The following is a 20,021-nucleotide window of genomic DNA, read 5'->3' as shown; positions in this document are numbered from 1 at the left end:
CAGCTCTATTTACAATAGCCAGGACATGGAAACAACCTAAGTGTCCATCATCAGATGAATGGATAAAGAAGATGTGGCACATATATACAATGGAATATTACTCAGCCATAAAAAGAAATGAAATTGAGTTATTTGTAGTGAGGTGGACGGACCTAGAGTCTGTCATACAGAGTGAAGTAAGTCAGAAAGAGAAAGACAAATACCATATGCTAACACATATATATGGAATCTAAGAAAAAAAATGTCATGTAGAACTTAGGGGTAAGACAGGAATAAAGACACAAACCTACTAGAGAATGGACTTGAGGATGTGGGGAGGGGGAAGGGTAAGTTGTGACAAAGTGAGGGAGTGGCATGGACATATATACACTACAAAACGTAAAATAGATAGCTAGTGGGAAGAAGCCACATAGCACAGGGAGTTCAACTCGGTGCTTTGTGACCACCTAGAGGGGTGGGATAGGGAGGGTCGGAGGGAGGGAGACGCACGAGGGAAGAGATATGGGAACATATGTATATGTATAGCTGATTCACTTTGTTATAAAGCAGAAACTAACACACCATTGTAAAGCAATTATACTCCAATAAAGATGTAAAAACAAAAAAAAGAAAACAGAGGAGGTTGCCAAAGCTGGAAGCATGGATAAAATCTCCAAGGAACCAGTTACAGAGAAAAGAACAGTGAATTGAGAACTTGGGTGATTACTCACCATAAGGGTATGAGAGTGGGGCGAGGAGCCAGCCAAAAAAAAAAAAAAAAAGCGGGGGTGGAAAGAACAGGAATGCAGGACAATCGGGATCATGCAGTGTCTCCAGAGCCAGGAGGGAAGTTATAAGATGGATGTGCTTTCATGCATCCAGCAGCCCAAGTGCTACAGAGGTTGAGACAGGCTGTGAATTTGTCAGTGACTCTTTAAAAGAGTTCTATCCTCAGAGGGGAGTTCACTGACCCACAGTGTTGATGAAACAGCTAAGGCACAAGGAAACCTTTCTGAAAAGGGGTGACGATAGTCCCTCCAGACCTGGGGGAAGCAGCAGACAGCACAGGTGGAGCCACAGGCCTGCTGAGGCAGAAGGGGGATGATCGACGGCCCTGCCCAGAGATGGGGGCAGTGGATGATGGGGAAGGCTGTACCACATCTGTCGTGACTGTCTGGAAGTCAGGGTTAAATCAGCAGGGAGACTCACAGAGCAGGCATTTTACCTGGAGACAGTGTCACCCAGCAGGATGCTTTTCTGTCTGCATCTCATATTTTTGAGGTAGCTGTGCTGCCCACCCTGCCTGATCCAGCCCACATTTACTGCCAGCAGCTTGGACACCAATGACATCCTCACTAAACTCCTGCTAATTTAATGGTTAATTCCTATAGGCGCTAAGTTGCCTGGTGAGGCGTCTTTCAGAGAAAGTCTGTGCATTTGGAAACCAAGCGGAGTGAACCCATTCCCAGAGTGAGGGGGATCGTGCTTCTCTTGCTCTGCTGTTAAGCTCCGGGTATAACTAGACACCTGATTCATGTAGAAGCAGGAAATAGAGGGCAAGTCCTTCCACATGTTCAAGTATCCCCAGCCAGTTACTTTACCTGGGACTTTGCGTCCTTGTCTTCAGTCTTGACACAGGGGCTTAACTTGAGGTTGGAGATCTCCTGGTCTTTCTGCTTTTGAGACTCTAGGCACTTCTGCCTCTGTCGGATGCTGCCCTTCTGGATGGAGGAGTCCTTGGGTACTCTAGAGGAAAGCCACGGGAGGGATGAGAAACCACTACTCTTTGGATTAGTAGTAACAGCAGCAGTTGGAGAGGTCGGGCAGTGTTTGGAGAATGGCAGGGGCATTTCGCCCCGGCTGTGTTACAATGACTTGCACTGCTCAGGGCCTGGGGATGGGGGAGGGGCCGCTAGCAGCAAGGCAGCAGGGAACAATCCAGGAGACTGGAGCCTGGAATGGAATCAGTGAGTCCATGCCCTGAGGTCACACCCCAGAGTTCAAAGCCCAGCAGCTGAGAAATACTGCGACAGTGAACCTCCATCCCTCATGCTACTGATTAATAGAATTCTCTTTCTGGTTTCAGGGATTAGTGGAGCCAACTGGCCTTAGACCTCCATATACTTAAAAACCCTCATCCAGATGGCCACAGGTGGTCCCTTCTCCAGACTGAGTCAGCGGAGGGTCTCTCCCTGCAGCTAGCAAAGGCTCAAACCACAGAGCGGATACCTGAGTTCTGGATAGACGTTCTCCAGGTACCACTTGAAGCTCCGGCACTGCAGGTTCTTCCTCAGGTTCAATCTGCTCTCAATACTGGGGGCGAAGGGGGAGGGCAGACACAGAGACAAAATACAGCTGTGTCAGAGATGCGTACCAGCAACATGGACCCAGGAGGTACCAGCCCTCCAGGCTGGGAGGCGTACAGCACAAACCGTGCCCATGCTCTGCACCCACGTCTCCCTGGAGGGTGCTGGAGAAAATAACCGAGAGAGATTTTGAGAGCTCCAGACAGCGCTATGGAAACACTTAGCAATATCTCACAGTGGAGCGGTAATGACACCAAAGATTTGTGCTTTACTTGGAAACAGAATTTGGGGGTGTTTTTACTTTTCATTAAAAACGAGGCTATGAGGACATTCAGCGTGTTGTTAATAATTCACCGCCGGAGCTCTGGGTCTACTTACAAATCTCTCTTTGGATTCTGCTGTTGAACTGCCATCCCCCCGACGCCCGGCCTCAACCAGCCCAGCCTCAAAGAATCCTCTTCGTTAGCTGGTTCTGGGCTTTGGTCATGCATTTGTTCATCACATATTTCCTGAGTGCCTAGTACGCGCCAGGCATTGTGCCCAACGTGGGACGTGATGGTGAACTTTCAAGCAAGAGAGAGACAGGTAACGAACCGGGTGCTCACAGCCCGACGTGGATGTGGGGTGGGAGCACCTCAGAGGTGGCCCCATGCTTGTCGGGTCAGTGGTGGTCGAGTGGTAATGTGGAAGCTGGTATCTGGAAGGAAAGTGGAGGTTGTCCAGACAAATCAGAAAGTGGGTGAGGTGGGGGCCCCTGGTAGTGCCTGGGGAATAGCAAAGAGAGATTAGTGCACATGGAGAGGGAAGGGGTCTGTTGGCAGGAATAGTGGTGCAGGTTAGAATATATGTGTGTGAACGGATGTATGTGGGGGCATGGGAGAGGGGAGGTGGGTGGGAGGAGAGATGAAGATGCAGACCATAAAAGGTCCTGTGAAATACTGTGGAGGAGCTTGGACTTCATTTTCAGGGCAATGGGATGCCATGGATGGGTTCTAAGCAGAGAACGATGTGGCGCTGTTAGCCCTTTAAGAGCATCTTACTGATGGTGAATGCATCTGATGTGCTCTCTGGGAGAGCAGTTAGGAGGCAGCTGAAGAAACCCAGGTGCTGCTCATGAATGCTGGTAGGGAAGTGGGGTGCGAACGGAGAGAAGGGACAGGTTTAATTCTCTCCACTGCACCACCAGCACCCACTCGAATTCCATGTACACCTTGTCTCTCCTGGATGACCACACAGAACTGGCCTCGCTCTCTCCAGCCTTGCTTCCTTCCACCCCAAAGACTGGACCGGGCGCCCTCACGGCACCGGAACTTCTTAAACAGCACTAACCACCATTCCTCACCAGACTCTAAGCAACATGAGGACAGGAATGACATTGTTTGAAAAGGGCTAAATGTTCAGTATTTGCAAGAACCCAGATGTTCAGTGCATGAGTGAGGCAGGATCTCTGGGACGTGGTGATTGTCTAGGTGTGGGAGGAGAGGGGGAGGGAAAAGTCAAGGCTGACACTCAGATTTCTGGTCTGGCAACAGGATGCAAGGAAGAGCGTTCACTGAGATAGGCAATCTGGGGTAAGGAGCAAGTTTAGGAGTGAAGAGGATGGGTTCAGTTAGGACTTGTCGAGTTGGAGGAGCCTGGGAGGCATCCAGGCAGAGATGTCCAGTTGCTATTCGGACATAAGGGATGGAGCTCAGGGGAAAGGTGCAAGACAGAGATGGAAACGCAAGTATCGGCAGCACAGTGGCGGTTGATGCCAGGGAAAATGTGGAGTAAGAGGGCTTATGACAGATCCTCGGGGAACACCAACATATAAGGGTGGGTAGAGGAGCCTGAGCCTGCAAAGGGGGCTGAGAGGGTGCAACCTGCACCGCAGGACAAGAGCCAAGACTGCAGGTCTGGAAACCGAGATCAGAAGTGTGCCTGAAGGGGGCTGGGTGGGAGAAGTCTCGTACCAATGGGGTAACATAGAGAAAGGTAAGGGGTCCCAGGGAGTCATGGGTGGGCCAGGTGGGAGTGATCGCAGGGGATAGGGGCACGGCCTCAGGTCACAGTCAGGAGAAGGGGGAGGGGAGCCGCAGACAGCGATGCAGGCAGCTCTTTCATGAAGCTTGGCTCTGAAGGAGCAGAAGACCGGGTGTAGGTGATGAGCAAAGCTGGACTGAGGGAGAGTTCTTTATTTTTTTGCGGTACGCGGGCCTCTCACTGCCGTGGCCTCTCCCGCTGCGGGAGCACAGGCTCCACACGCGCAGGCTCAGCGGCCATGGCTCATGGGCCTAGCCGCTCCACGGCATGTGGGATCTTCCCGGACCAGGGCACGAACCCGCGTCCCCTGCATTGGCAGGCGGACTCTCAACCACTGTGCCACCAGGGAAGCCCCTGAGGGAGAGTTCTTATAGTTTGTTTTCTTTCCTTCTCGTCCTTTTTTGTTTTTAAAAACTATGTAAGATACTGAATAAATTTAAATGCCAATGGGGACCATGCAATAGAGAAGAGAGATGGGTGATCAGGGAGACTGAAAGAGGGCAAAGTCCCCTAGAACAGGGGCTCCCACACTCTCTGTGCATTAGTATCACCTGATGGTGGGAGGATGGTTCTTTTACAAATTCTACAGCCCAGGCCACAGCCCAGGGGAAATCCACCCTCTGGGGGTGGAGTAGAGGCAGCAGAGTTTTTGAAGCTCCCCAGGTGACTGCGATGTACACACAGTTTGGCAACCATCACCCTGAAACCTCGCCCCTTCAGCTGAGGTCCTCAGACCAGCAGCACGGCACCACCCGGGGCTTACAGAACTGCAGACCTACTGAACCAAAATCCACACTTTAACAAGATCTCTGGGAGATCTGTGTGCACATTAAAGTGCGAGAAGCCGACAGGCAGGAGGAGATGAATCCAGGCAGTGGGACCTCGATTAATGATCATTTATGAATGAATGCAGGGGGGAAGAGTGTGTCCGGACAACAGGAGGCACACCTTATCCTTCAAGATGAAAGAGACAGAAAGATGGTGCAGATACAGGTTCGTCTGTCTTGGGAAGTTGGTGCTATTTCATCTACAAAACAGAGGTGTCATCTTCTGTGAGCGACAGGAGTGGAGTGGACTGAGCACCTGGGGGAGGGGCAAAGGTACAAATGGAGATTGAGGGGGAACGCCGGCCAGGCAAGGTGGCAGGCTCCAGAGGCCCACCAAGGGCCCCCCTGCGCCTGATGGCCACGGAGGGGTCACAGCACCACCTCACAGTCCCAGAACCGTTCAGCAGCCTATGAACCGGGGAGGAAACGGTACCAAGTCGGGTTCATCCAGGGTTAAGAGGACTTCACCAGGGAGGGTTGACAGATGCCCAACAGAGCAAGAGATCTGAGGACAACATCTTTTAAGCATTTTCTTTAAGCAAGAAGGTGGAACCCGAGTTGGAGAGGGGAGGGCAATGAAGAAAGGAGGGGTGGACCCACGTGGCCAAAAGACCGGAAGTTGGCCGAGGACTCAGAATAAACGCCTTGGGAGGCTCTGAGTACGAGAAGTGGAGAACAGTGTGGGTTTATGGTTTCAGAAATACAAATCACTTTAGCAGCCTCTGATTTAATCCTCCCGGGCAGTGATGGGCTCGACCTATGGAGAGTAGGCTGCAAAAATCCCATCTGTCAACAGCCTTAGAATGACTGAGGGACATTAGATGACAAAAGCCACCGGCTGCCCCCCACAAAAGATGAATGATAACATCAATGAAGTTGCCATTTTTCTCTACTCAAATCAACCCTGGGTTGGGGAATACAACATCACAGAGTTTTGGAATCTGACAGGTGTGATCTGAGCCTTCTCCCCCTCCTGTAATGGTGTGATCCACGGCAGGAACCTGAACCTTTAGAGGACCCAGTCTCATCTGTAAAACAGGGGTAATTATACCCATTTCTCAGTTTGCGGAGGACTAATGGGATATCTCATGTAATGGTATCTGGCACTTAGTTTCTCTCTCTGTCCTCTTCGACCCCCATGAAGCTGGAGCCCGGCTCTAGAGGAGATCGCATGGTACCGTTCCTCCTAGGAAGGCAGAAGATTTAGGCTTGGGCAGCTGAGGGCGAGAAGGAAGGAGCTCCGACCTGGAGGGGCCAGGGCTGCGTAGCCCAGCACCCCACCTTTCTAGAAAAAGCTGGAAACACCAGTCCACTGCACAAGGCACGGCTCTGCCCACTGAGTAGACGGCCCAGGTTGCCCGGTGCTCATCCCACAAGAGCTGTCCGAGGCCCTGCAGCCAGAACTGGGCAGGAGCAAGGAGGTGCACGAAGGGAGAAGAGCCACAGCCTGGGCCCTGGAGGGGCCTGGGGGCTCGGGAGACCAGCTGAGCACACAGGCCTGCGAGCTGGGGCTCTTGGCGCTTTGCACAAATAAACCAGGAGGGACACTTACTTTCCAAAGGGTCTCTCCAGGGCGAACGGCCGGGAAGCATAATAGTACTGCTTGTATTCATCCATCCACACCTCAGCTGTCCGCTTGGTGTTCCTGAGGAGACAGGGGGTGTCGGGGAGGGTCAGAGAGGACCTGGGACGTGTCCAGGTAAAATATGCACAAGCAGCAAGCCGGCAGCATCACCCCCGCGGGGCCCACCATGGTCCAGTGACATTACTCTCCCCACAGTGCTGAGCCCAGCCACCTCCACCAATCTCCAAAGGGACCTCTACCCCAAGACACAGGGTTTTGGTAGTCACTACATACTCTTTTCCCAAAAGGCACAGGCCAGAGAAATTACATCAGAAACTGAACTTCTGTCGCCCTCAAAAAAGAAAAAAGTCAGGGAGAAAAGAGCCAGGAGAATCTGGTACGTCCCTTCGGTGCCAGTACAAGAGGAGAAGGGCCGACCATCTCGCCTCTGGCTGTCCGCGGGCACCTGCTCCAGAGCTCTCCCCTTCAGCCCAGGGCCCAGCTCTCCAAGGGGACAGCCAGCCACACATGGGCTCCCACAGGCCACGTGATTAGCTTGGTGCAGGTGTAAAGAATTAAGCAATCACGCCATCTCGGTCAAACGTTTGCCAGGACTCTGAAGCTTTTAAAAAATCGGCTATTCGCTCTGAGTTTGACATCCAAGGTCACAGAAAAAGAGACAGAGACCGACACGGAGGATGTCATTGCTCAGCTGTCCAGGAGGCAGGGGTACCAGGAAGAGAGGATGTGGGAAAACAATCAGAAGCCAGGAGCAGGGCTGAAGCAGCACCTGCCAAGGCCCGAGTGCGTGGATTCGGGGTCTCAGCAGAAAGGCCACGCCCCTCCAGATTTCTGCTTCTGTGTGGAACAGAGCCATTCAACAACGGAGCGTGGCACGCCCTTCCAGCCCGTGAACCTGGAAGGAGTCATGCACACGCAGCCCAGCTCTTGGTGCTCGGAAGACAGCTAACAGAGCCTTGCCGCCTCCCTTCACTGGCCTAACCACCGGCAAACTGGAAGCTGCCGAGGAGACACTGCCCCACATTTCCCTCCCCTCCAATGACCCACTGGTGGCACGCAGGATGCCCGCTGGCCAGGGCCCAGTCTCAAACACAAGGAACGTTCTGGAGTCCAAGGCTCTGCCCCCTCACTCCCAGGCTGGCCCCTTTCCCCATCACAGCCCCACCGCTTTCCTGTGCCAGGCGCCCCCAGATCACCTTTCCCTGTAAAAGCCCGGAGCCCAGGCAGCCCTGCCTTTTGTTCCTGTCCCTGCTGACTGGGTTCTCACTGCTCTGCCCTGCCCAGCATGGGGTCAACTTTCTCCCTGTTCAAGCCCATCACGCCGCCACACCTGTCCACACCCACAGCTGTCCATACGTGTGAGAAACCGAGGACGGGAGAACCCAGACGAGGAGAAGAACACCGCAGGGGAAGCAAAACACCAAAACACCAAAAGAGGCGCTTCCCCCAAATGGACCAAATGAGAGAAAAAAAGGGCAAAGTGGAAATAAATGGGGAGTGAGCTGTCAAGTGACAAGAGACAAGGGGAGACGAAGCTGGAGGACCAGAAGAAGAAAAGGAGAAAGAGGTGTAAGGAATTATTTTTAAAGAAAAGGAGAAAGGTTGAAGAAAAAAATCACGGAAAGCAGAAGGGCGTATGGAAGGAGGGAGGGAGCAGGAATAGGCAAGTGGGCACCGCTGGGTCACTGAGACCCCAGGATCTTCGTCCTGTCCCCAGTCAGGAGATGACAAGTCCCAGGAAAGGAGCCCAGGGCCGCAGGGCCTATGCCAGCCTGGCTGCTTCTGTGCACCCTCGAGGCCCTGGAGCAGTCAGGTGGGTTGTACCTACTTGTGCCTCCCCGTTCCCGAATCTTCCCAAGGGCCTTTCCCCTGGTGACCCAGCCTGAAGGGGGGAGCAGCAGATCTTCTAGAACTCAGGGGCAAAACGGTCACCCTTTCCCCACCCCAAACAACCCAAAATACCCAGGGCCCTGAGCCCTGCAGGATGACGCTGCCCAGTGACTTGAAGCCCCCAAGGCTACATGTGGGGCCTTGGAAGCCAACAGTGGAGAACAGCCTTGGGGCTTCCAGCCTGAAGCTGGATGGGCAGGCCTGACCTCTCCTGCTCAGGCAGCAGCCCAGCGAGCAGGACCCACAGCCCCTGTCCAACCAGAACACTCAGGCAACCTACCAGAGAACCCAGGGCAGCAGCAACCCATCACCAGAAAAGCCCTCGGCCACTGCAGCGCACACTTACTTTATATACGTGTTGGCATTTCCATCTGGGAAAACATACGGGTGCTTCTTCCGGAAGACGTGGCCCACTCGGCTGCAGGGGACGATCTCTAGGCTGCCCCCGCACATCCACACCCTGAAGGAGATTTCTGCAAGACAGCCATGCCCCCCATCACTGCTCTGCCTCCTGGACGGAGGGGCACAGGATGGCAGCGTTGAGACTCCAGGCGCCAGGGAATCCCAGGGAGCGGGGAGGGCCGGCTGCACCCAGCCTCGGGTGCGGCGGTTACCAGCATGCTCCACTGGCCCGGCAACCTCGGCTTCCCGGCCCACAAGGATTGGTAACAACTCACACCTGGGAGGGTGGTTTGAGTTAACAGGGAAACAGTAGGCGGCAGGGAGGAGCACACAAAAATCAACGCCTGTTCCCTGCCCTCATGGAGGCCTCTGGAACACACTCAGGGGCCCGCACAGCGGGGGCCACTGCTGTGATGCTTTAGCCTGGAAAGAGAAGCCTGGGGGCTATGGGAGAGCTGCTTTTGAGCACGTGGAAGATGGATTAGACGAGCTCATATGATCCCAGAGGGTTAGAGCCAGGACCGAGGAGAAAGAATTTCCACTGGAGACTATGGGAGAATTTTCTGATGGTCAAGGTCCAGATAGAAGGGGCTGTCACGGAGTAAGTGTATTTGCCACTCTGACAGGCTAGCAATCCACATGGCCTGGAGGCGACAGAGAGGACCAGTTTCCAGGAGGCACCTGGACAAGGTGTCCAGGACAGAGCCTCCCGACACTGAGACGGCAATTCTACCTGCTGCAAGGGCCCCTGAATCTTAGCCCGGAGGAGGAAGTCTGAGCCGTAGTCGAGAGCTGGGAGCAGCCATAGAAAGTGCTGGAAGCCTCGAAGCTCCTGTTGGAGGTGCTCCCCTGGGTGGGGATTTGCACAGAAACCCCTTTTTCCCCGTTGGCTGCTACTGCAGGGACCTCCGGGAGCGGGGAAGGGTGGAGTTAGCAGAGGCGCTGGGACTAGGCTGGCGGGTGCATTTCTCCCTCGGGGCTGCTTCCTGCAGGCTTGGAGCAGCGGTTCTACCCCAGAAGGAAGCAGCGGAATTCAGGGGTGGTGGGGGAATATCTCTCATCACTGCCCTGGTTTGGAATTGCTGAACACTGTGAGGGGTTTTATTATCGCTGTTAACTCCTCTACAGATGGTGCATCCCCTTACGGACTGCACCCAGGGCAGCCTCCTCGCTGCACGCCGCTGGCTGCCCATCTGAAATGCTTGCCTGGCCCGTGCTTCTGCTGTCAAGCTCAAGCAAGAGGAGGACAGGATGGCTCAGGAAAATCCCGTGCCCATGGGCAACTGCCCCTGGAAGCAGCCCGGGTGTCCATGAGCAGGAAATGAAGACGCGGGTATTCCAGTGCTGTCCCACCATGTACGACGTGCCCTGCACCCTCCAACACCTTGGGCCCCACTTCCCTGGGTTTCTTCAAGTGCCTGGACACAGATTCTTCATCCTGATCTTCACCTGCTCTCATACCCGCCTGTCCTCAGTCACCCTTTACCTGTCCCCTCCTGCCTCCTGCCCTGTGTCCCTGGAAGAGTTGCAGGCCAGGCTGCCTTGACAGCTGTCGCCCCCTGCCCAGGTGCCCTCCCAGACAGGCTACAGCTCACTTCCAGCAAGCTCGGATTGCCCTCGGAGTGGGGGCAACGTGGACACTAGGATGAAGAACGGACGTCTCAAGAGTGCTGTCAAATTATGGCAAGAACACAGGGTCGGGGAGAGACAGGAAGAACTTGGCTTTGGGGTCATGGCCCCAGGTCTGCAGTAACCCACTAGCCGTGTCCCTGGGAAACCTGCTTGACCTCGCTGAGGCCGCGTTTCCTCACACGTAAAATGAAGATCATAAAAGTACTCCACAGGATTGCTGTTGACATCACATGAAACGGAATTTCAAGAATAACTGTGAAAACTCTTAAGTGTGCTGGAAAGCTCAGTAGCAGTTATAAGACATTCCTCTGCAGGCCGTCTCTTTAAGACGTGGACACCAACGGCATCGCCCACCTGTGCCCACTTCCAACTTCCTAGATGATTCACAGCTTCCTGCTTCTGCCACAGGAGGCAGTTGAAATCTGTGGTATTTAACACCTGAGATTTTGACTCTCCATAGAAATCCATGATACACGGCGCCCTGGAGTTTGCCTGGTTGGAATCGGGGGCACCAGCCTGGCGTTGGTGGGGGATGATGAGTGAGCTTAGCTGACGGCCAACATCCAGCTCTCCACCTTGCAGTGATGCACGAAGGGGCGGAGGGCTCGGTGCAGGGAATTGCGATGGGACATGTGTGAATTTAGCCTCCAGGGCTAAGGTCTACCGGGCTCCAATAATCAGCTCCTCTCCAGGACCTCAAAACAGGGTTTCCAGTTCCCAAAAAGGAAAACCCTCTCATCCCTCAAAACCAGAGATGGAGGCCTTGCTTACTGGATATAACCTACCAATTCTGTGCCGGCTTTCTTCCAAAAATATGCATACATTTCAGCTATGGTCTCTTCCTTACATGTATTCAAATGAGACATACGTCCCTCCTCATTTGCAAAGCAAATCCCTCCAACCTGTGCCTCAGTGCCACCCACCCTTCCCGCCCCTGAAACCCGTTCCTCTCCCTGTGCTTCCTTCACCCAGCATTCTGCTTCTCTCTGAATCTATTGGCCCCCCCTCCTCTGCCACCATCATGCACAGACCCCACCTCAGAAAGTACCGTTCTCCCCTCCACCTTCCTTTTGGGCTTCTGGCATTCTCCTCCCCAAGGCGCTATCTCTGAGTGCCTTGCTGACACTGCTTCCTCATCTGACCCCAACATTCGCTTGACGCTGAGGACTCACCCCTATCCCACCAGCCCAGCTCTACTCCGGGCTCCAGCACTGACGTCCGTGGCTGCCTGACGCTCTGTCGAGGTGCACTGGATGCCCTCAGATGCAGCACGTCTTCTACCCCATCAGCATCCTCTAATAGCCCTCTGCAGGCTGCCTCCTCTCCTCCACCTCTAAAACCATCCTTCCTCCTCGTTTTCCTGTGTCTGTGCTGCTTTAAAACATCAGAGCATCTCAGTTCTGCAGGGGAGGAAAGGACTCTTTCATTTTTTCCTGGGCTGGGCTTTGGTCCTCCCTCAGGCAGTAACTTCTTAGTCATCCTAACAACCCCACACACGGTTGGGGATGTTTCTGACGATGCAGAAGCAGTCCTGATAGGACAACTGACAGCGGGTAGCTGGCCTCTGAAGCCCATCTCCCCAGCTCCAAAACTCCTGCCCTTGCCCTGACCCCATCTCACTCAGTGTGGACACGCACCATCAGCCAATACGGCTGTGGACACAAAGATCCTGACTTCAGGGCACTCGCAGACGAACCAGAGAGACCAATCTATAACCAGCTGCCTTATCCACTCCTTCATCCAGTCCTGACACCTGCCTGTCTCAGCTCTGCCTCCGGCCAGCAGATGTTGCCCACAGAGGCTGCAGCCTGAGATGCAGTAAGAGCTTCTCTCCTCTGGAGTCCAGACTGTTGTATCCAAGATGACCTGAGACACATGCCTTGCTGTGCCTCGGCCAGAGTCAAGGCAGTCTGGGTGATGAAGCTTGGAGTGTTCAGATCAGTGTAATGACTTTCAGGTACCATAGTGTGGAGTATTTAAAACCTAGGACATATAGTTGTCCCACCCTTAACTACACCACTGACTAAAGGATAACAACGTGTATCCTCCCAGGACTGCAAGCCAGGTCCGGTGATTCACAGATTTGTGCTGAAGCCTCTGGGAAAGGCTTGTGATCCTGAGGTCCAAGCAGTGGGGCCATAGACCGAGGTGTAAAGCAGTGGGCCTTGCAGGTAGAGCCCAGACCCTCCACTTGCCATGTCTTCAGTTCCTGCAAAGTCATCACTTTCTTAAGTGAAGGAGTCAAAAGATGATGTAGGGGGTTTGTGGGGGGTTCTCACTGAGTCAGCACCCGCATAATCTCCCTGGTGATGGATGTCACGCAGCCCCAAATCTGCTCTGAATTCCAGGCAGGGAGATGTGTAATTATTCCATCCTCATTGGGGGCGCTGTTGCCTTCTTCTTTTCTTTAAACTTCAGATTAATATTTGGGAATAAACTACCCTCCCCAGCCTCTGTTCTCAGCTCTTTCCTTCTATTTCCTCATCAACTCATCAGCAGTTTTACCAGCGCTCATAAGCCCCCAACCCTTAGCCAGAGCCAGCGTCTACCTGACGAGCCGTGATGGTGGACAGGAATCCAGGGGAAAGGGGACAGCTTCCTCCCCAGGAACCGAATCACAGCTATTCCTATACCACTCCTTGGCCATATAGGTCAAGTTGAAATCTCCTCTGATAGCCCGGTTTCTACACAAAGGCAAAGGGAGCATTAGACACAGGCTCCCCTGAAGGCAGTGGGCCTGTTTTAAATGCAACCTCATGGACTGTATACAGACACATTTATTGTCTACACAGCATTAGCCACTCTCCCTCTGGCCGGGTTGAAATCTAGTGAGGACAAAGGGATTGCAGGGGACAGTGATGGTCAGTAAGAGACACTCATCTGTCCACACAGACAAATGTGGTGACAGGGACCTTTCCTTTCAAGAATCTTTACGTTCTCAGGGTCACCTGAGCTAGAAAGCTCTGTTATTATTTTTTAATGAGTACACGGACTCGAGTAGAGGCAATCTTATTTGGGCCACAAAGGATAACCTTGAACCTATGAGCAAAATTATACTTCACACCATCCGGGACAATCAAGGTTGCATCCAGGTCCCTGACTTCTGAACAAGCAGTAACCACAGGCCCACCCTGGTCACCACGGGCTGTCCGGCTGCGAATGTCATGGCGGCACCCTTTACCTCTCCACAGTCGCTCTGGAAAAGCGTGGCCTTGAGGGACCGCACCTGGGCCTGGGGCTTAGCAAGCAGCCCCACCTGGGTCGGGGGAAGATGACTTTACATCAGACTTGGTTGCTCTTCTCAGATGAGGCCACTTCTCTCATCTTGAGCCCCTGAACCTGGAAAAGGTGAGGCCAAAAGAGAAAGCGAGAGGGACCCACTGTTCCCGCGAGTGTGACACAGTGCTCGTCTGACAAACCTGCTCGCCTACAGCCCGAAGGCAAGGCAAGGCCACTGCTCGGGGCCTCATTCGTCTTCACAGTGGCCCTGGGAGCGTGTTTCTACTGCTGCCGTAACAAATTACCACACCAACCCAGCGTGGGTTTGGTTGGGCCCTCTGCTGAGGGTCTCTCCGGGCCACGATCAACATGTCAGCAGGATTAGGTTCCTTTCTGGGTGCTCTGAAGCTTTCGAGTTGATTCAGGTTGTTTGCAGAAGCTGGTTCCTCGCGGTCGCAGGGCTGCGGTTCCCTTCTCCTCACTGGCTGTAGGTCAGGGGCCCCTGCTACATCCACGCTGCCCCTCCCCCGTCACACCAGTGGCAGCCAGGCCAGTTCCTCCCAGGCTGTGAACCTCTCTGACTGCTTCGCTCCATCTCTTCTGACTCCAGCCAGAGAAAGTTCTCTGCTGCAAAGGGCCCAAGTGATTGGACTGGGCCCACCTGGACACTCCAGGCCACTCTCCCAGCTTCAGATTCAGGAGCCTTAATCACATCTGCAAACTCCCTTTTGCCGTGTAAGGTAACCTCCTGACAGGTTCTAGGTGAGGAGATGCTCTCCGTGACCAAACTTTACTCAGGCTCGCCCTCTCTCTGACTAGGCATGAGCTGTTGTTCCTTACCCTCGTCAGGCCTGCATCCCGTTTTAGCAAGAATCCTGCCAAGCCGGTTTAGAGAATCCATCCCCCCAGCCTGCCCCGGCCCCCATACCTGACTACCCTGGTAAGAAACCTTAGGTCTCCATAGAAATTCTGAAATTTTTTGCTCTAGTTCTGTGAAAAATGCCAGTGGTAGTTGGATAGAGATTGCATTGAATCTGTAGATTGCTTTGGGTAGTAGAGTCATTTTCACAATGTTGATTCTTCCAATCCAAGAACATGGTATATCTCTCCATCTATTTGTATCATCTTTAATTTCTTTCATCAGTGTCTTATAATTTTCTGCATACAGGTCTTTTGTCTCCTTAGGTAGGTTTATTCCTAGATATTTTATTCTTTTTGTTGCAATGGTAAATGGGAGAGTTTTCTTGATTTCACTTTCAGATTTTTCATCATTAGTGTATACAAATGCCAGAGATTTCTGTGCATTAATTTTGTATTCTGCTACTTTACCAAATTCATTGATTAGCTCTAGTAGTTTTCTGGTAGCATCTTTAGGATTCTCTATGTATAGTATCATGTCATCTGCAAACAGTGACAGCTTTACTTCTTCCTTTCCAATTTGGATTCCTTTTATTTCCTTTTCTTCTCTGATTGCTGTGGCTAAAACTTCCAAAACTACGTTGAATAAGAGTGGTGAGAGTGGGCAACCTTGTCTTGTTTCTGGTCTTAGTGGAAATGCTTTCAGTTTTTCACCATTGAGGACGATGTTGGCTGTGGGTTTGTCATATATGGCCTTTATTATGTTGAGGAAAGTTCCCTCTATGCCTACTTTCTGGAGGGTTTTTATCATAAATGGGTGTTGAATTTTGTCGAAAGCTTTCTCTGGACATCTACTGAGATGACCATATGGTTTTTATTCCTTAATTTGTTAATGTGGTGTATCACACTGATTGATTTGCATATGTTGAAGAATCCTTGCATTCCTGGGATAAACCCTACTTGATCATGGTGTATGATCCTCTTAAATTTGCTGTTGGATTCTGTTTGCTAGTATTTTACATCTATGTTCATCAATGATATTGGCCTGTAGTTTTCTTTCTTTGTGACATCCTTGTCTGGTTTTGGTATCAGGGTGATGGTGTCTGTCATACAGAGTGAAGTAAGTCAGAAAGAGAAAGACAAATACTGTATGCTAACACATATATATGGAATTTAAGAAAAAAAATGTCATGAAGAACCTAGGGGTAAGACAGGAATAAAGACACAGACCTACTGGAGAACGGACTTGAGGATAAGGGGAGGGGGAAGGGTAAGCTGTGACAAAGTGAGAGAGTGGCATGGACATATACACACTACCAAACGTAAAACAGATAGCTAGTGGGAAGCAGCCGCATAGCACAGGGAGGTCAGCTCGGTGCTCTGTGACCACCTAGAGGGGTGGGATAGGGAGGGTGGGAGGGAGGGAGACGCAAGAGGGAAGAGATATGGGAACATATGTATATGTATAACTGATTCACTTTGTTATAAAGCAGAAACTAACACACCATTGTAAAGCAATTATACTCCAATAAAGATGAAAAAAAAAAAAAGAAACCTTAGGTCAGTGTAGCAGAATTCCCCCCACTTTGTTTTTAAATTAAACTTTTAATGTTGAGTTAATTGTACATTCACAAACAATTATAAGAAATAAAATAGAGATGCTGTGTACCCTTCATGGTTTTCCCTAATGGCACCATCTTTCAAAATTATAGTACATGAATTTAACAAAGATATTCACATTGATACAATCCATCAATCATATTCAGGTTTCCAAGTTTCATGTATATGAATTTGTGTGTGTGCATGTATGTATTTACCTCATGTAATTTTATCACAGGCATATGTCCATGTATTCACCAGTAAAGACACAGAAGAGTTTCATTACCACAAAGATCCCTCATGCTGCCCTTTTAATCACACCACCTCTCTCCTCTCCCGTCAACCTCACCTTTAACCCATGTTAACCATTATTATTTCCTTCATAATGTTGTCACTTCAAGAATATTATCCCCCCCGCTTTTGATGTTCCCTCTTAGTAATTTCCATTCACCGCCCCCCGCCCTGCTCCTTGGATCCAAATCCCCACCTGTTCTTGTTGTATTTGGAGCTGAGCCCCATACCCCCCAGCCCTGCCATTGCGATAGCCTTGACACCCATTGTGAGAGTCCTGAATAAAGTCTTTCTTACCATTTTAACAAGGGTCAGAATAATTTTTTCTCTAATACGGGGATGTATTTTGGCGGAGGCCCTTCCCCTACCATGGGGATCACTGTCTCCACTTTAAAGACTTAGAAACAGTGAGGTAAAGCAACTTTCCCAAGGACACAGAACTAGTGATGACTGCGGGATTCAAACGTAGGCCTGTCTGATTCCACAGCCCATGCTGACACACAGGAGTATGCCTGCCAAACCTGACACAGCCTGATGTCCTTGGCTGTTCTGGGGATGGGGGAGCTAGCGGTGGCAGCTCCTCTCTGGGGCCCTCATCTCTCTCCTCAGCATTGTCTTTTGTATCTGGTATGCTTTAGAAACCCCCCATTTTAAATCCAGAAATCCCATACTCTCCCTTCATATATGTGCCAAGGCCTCCATTTTGGAAAGGCACACCTCCTACCCCACCACTTATACACACACACACACACACACACACACACACACGCACACTTTTACTGGGCAACAGGTTCCTTTCACCTCTAAAGACCAAAAGCTAAAGTGAGTAGATGTATTAGATATTTTCCATGTATCCTGTGTTATGAAAATTGGAGTTTAAACATCCAATTTTAATGCAAAACAACTTCTGAAAAATAAAAGGCTAAAAGCCACATTTCCCTAAAGCCTGTTCCTATGCTGAACTGCAGATGTAATTATCAACACTTCAGCTCCTCTTAGAAACGCTTTGTGGGAATGACTGCACCAGGGTCGGGCTGCTCGAGTGCATAGCTGGGGTTGGCTTTCAAGTGGCCGCTTGGGGCCGCTCCCAGCAGATGAAAGTGAGATGGGCAGGCCAGGCAGTGTGCCACAGAGGATGGTCCCGGTCACCCTGGCCAGAGCCTTGTCCAGTGATCTCATGGACTTCTGTGCTGTGAAATCAAGTCGATGCAACAGAGGCAACTACGTCTGGGACACACGGAAACCCCACGTCTTGGGAAAGGAAAGACATCTTTACCTGCCATTGTTATTCTACACAGGCTCTGTTTAATGCACGGAGACTGATTTTAAATGGAGCCTCAGAGTTGTGTACATGTGGTCCTTCCCACCCTGAACCCCCTTCCTGGTCAATCTCCCGCTTTGAACACACATTCAGCGAGCAGTTTCCACTGCTCCAGTCATCGAGGTCGAGAAGTTAGATGAATGTTCTTGTAGGTGGAAGGCACAGAAGAAAAAACAGACAAATACACGAGAGGGCCCAGTACCAGAGTGGAGAGGAGAGCAGGGTGCTGAGGGGAGTAGGCAGAGGGTGGGTAGGAAGGGTGTCCTAGTCCTGGGGGAGGCCAGGCAGCCCCAGAGCTGTGATCTGTGGCCATTTGGCACTTGGTGGAGGGTGGAGGCTAGATCTCTGTAGATGGCTGGGCATGTCCGGGCAGTGCAGGAGGGTCTGTCAGTGCCTCTGGACTGAAGGCTGGGGAGGTGGGCAAGGTCAAGGAATGGTGTGGGCGTTGTCTTTAGGACAAGAAGGGGCCACAGGGGGTGCCAAACCCGGGAGGGTGGGAGAGATTGGCATTTCCAAGAGCACTTTGGTGGGAGTGTGTGGGGATGGCTTTGAGGGGAGCAGACTGGAGGTGGAGAATCATTTAGGAAAGTAAGAGGGGGATGGACATGAGTGATGCTGAGGGGAGAGGATCTTCAGGACTTGGAAGCAAGGGGCTCTCTTGCCATACACTGGAGCTTGCATTTTTTACTCTGACATGCAGATCCCTTTTCCCCTCCTCACCATCTGTCCTTTGCAGGTGGACAAATGGGACCTAATCAGACTTATAAGCTTTTGCACAGCAAAGGAAACCATAATAAGATGAAAAGACAACCTATGGACTGGGAGAAATATTTGCAAACGATGAGACTGACAAGGGCTTAATTTCCAAAATATACAAAAAGCTCGTACAGCTCAATATCAAAAAAAACCCCCAGGCTTCCCTGGTGGCGCAGTGGTTGAGAGTCCGCCTGCCAATGCAGGGGACACGGGTTCGGGCCCCGGTCCGGGAAGATCCCACATGCCGTGGAGCGGCTGGGCCCGTGAGCCATGGCCGCTGAGCCTGCGCGTCCGGAGCCTGTGCTCCGCAAATGGGAGAGGCCACAACAGTGAGAGAGGCCACAACAGTGAGAGGCCCACATACCGCAAAAATAAAAAAAACCCCAAACAACTCAATCAAAAAAGGGGCAGAAGACCTAAATAGACATTTCTCCAAAGAAGACATACAGATGGCCAACAGACACATGAAAAAATGCTCAACATCACTGATTATTAGAGAAATGCAAATCAAAACTACAATGAAGTACCACCTCACACTGGTCAGAATGGCCATCATCAAAAAGTCTACAAATAACAAATGCTGGAGAGGATGTGGAGAAAGGGAACCCTCCTACACTGTTGGCGGGATTGTAAGTTGGTGCAGCCACTGTGGAGAGCAGTATGGAGGCTTCTTAAGAAACTAAAAACAGAACTACCACACGACCCAGCAATCCCACTCCTGGGCATATATCTGAAAAAGATGAAAACTCTAATTCAAAAAGATACGTGCACCCCAATGTTCATAGCAGCACTATTCACAATATCCAAGACATGGAAACAACCTAAATGTCCATCAACAGATGAATGGATAAAGATGTGGTACATATATACAATGCAATATTACTCAGCCATAAAAAAGAATGAAATAATGCCATTTGCAGCAACATGGATGGACCTAGAGATTATCATACTAGGTGAAGTAAGTCAGACAGAGAAAGAAAAATATCATATATCACTTATCTGTGGAATCTAAAAAACATATATAAATGAACTTATTTACGAAACAGAAATTGATTCACTGACATAGAAAACAAACTTATGGTTCCCAAAGAGGAAAGTGGAGGGTGGGGGAGGGATAAATTAGGAGTTTGGGATTAACATCTACACACTAGTATATATGAAATAGATAACCAACAAGGACCTACTGTATAGCACAGGGAACTATATTCAATACCCTGTAATAACCTATAATGGAAAAGAATCTGAAAAAGAATATGTATGTATATGTATAACTGAACCACTTTGCCGTACACCTGAAACTAACACAGCATTGTAAATCAACTATACTTCAATTT

General features: G+C 51.0%; 1 protein-coding gene across 2 annotated transcripts in view; it reads right to left on the bottom strand.

Moving 5' to 3' along the window:
* GALNT14 (polypeptide N-acetylgalactosaminyltransferase 14) overlaps positions 1-20,021 on the bottom strand; it is a 226,344-nt gene that overhangs the window by 17,868 nt on the left and 188,455 nt on the right. For both annotated transcript variants that reach the window (XM_089923298.1, XM_022574143.3), the window contains exons 10-13: positions 8,956-9,082; positions 6,687-6,779; positions 2,209-2,292; positions 1,581-1,725 (exon numbers count right to left, since the gene is read on the bottom strand). In XM_089923298.1, coding sequence (XP_089779424.1) covers positions 1,581-1,725; positions 2,209-2,292; positions 6,687-6,779; positions 8,956-9,082 — 449 coding nt within the window. The remainder of the gene's footprint in view (positions 1-1,580; positions 1,726-2,208; positions 2,293-6,686; positions 6,780-8,955; positions 9,083-20,021) is intronic.

This window comes from Delphinapterus leucas, chromosome 13 (genome assembly GCF_059928025.1).
Source record: "Delphinapterus leucas isolate spDelLeu-1000000601 "Yukka" chromosome 13, BTC_Dleu_Yukka2, whole genome shotgun sequence".
Lineage (NCBI taxonomy): Eukaryota > Metazoa > Chordata > Mammalia > Artiodactyla > Monodontidae > Delphinapterus > Delphinapterus leucas.
This window is presented reverse-complemented; position numbering and strand designations above follow the sequence as displayed.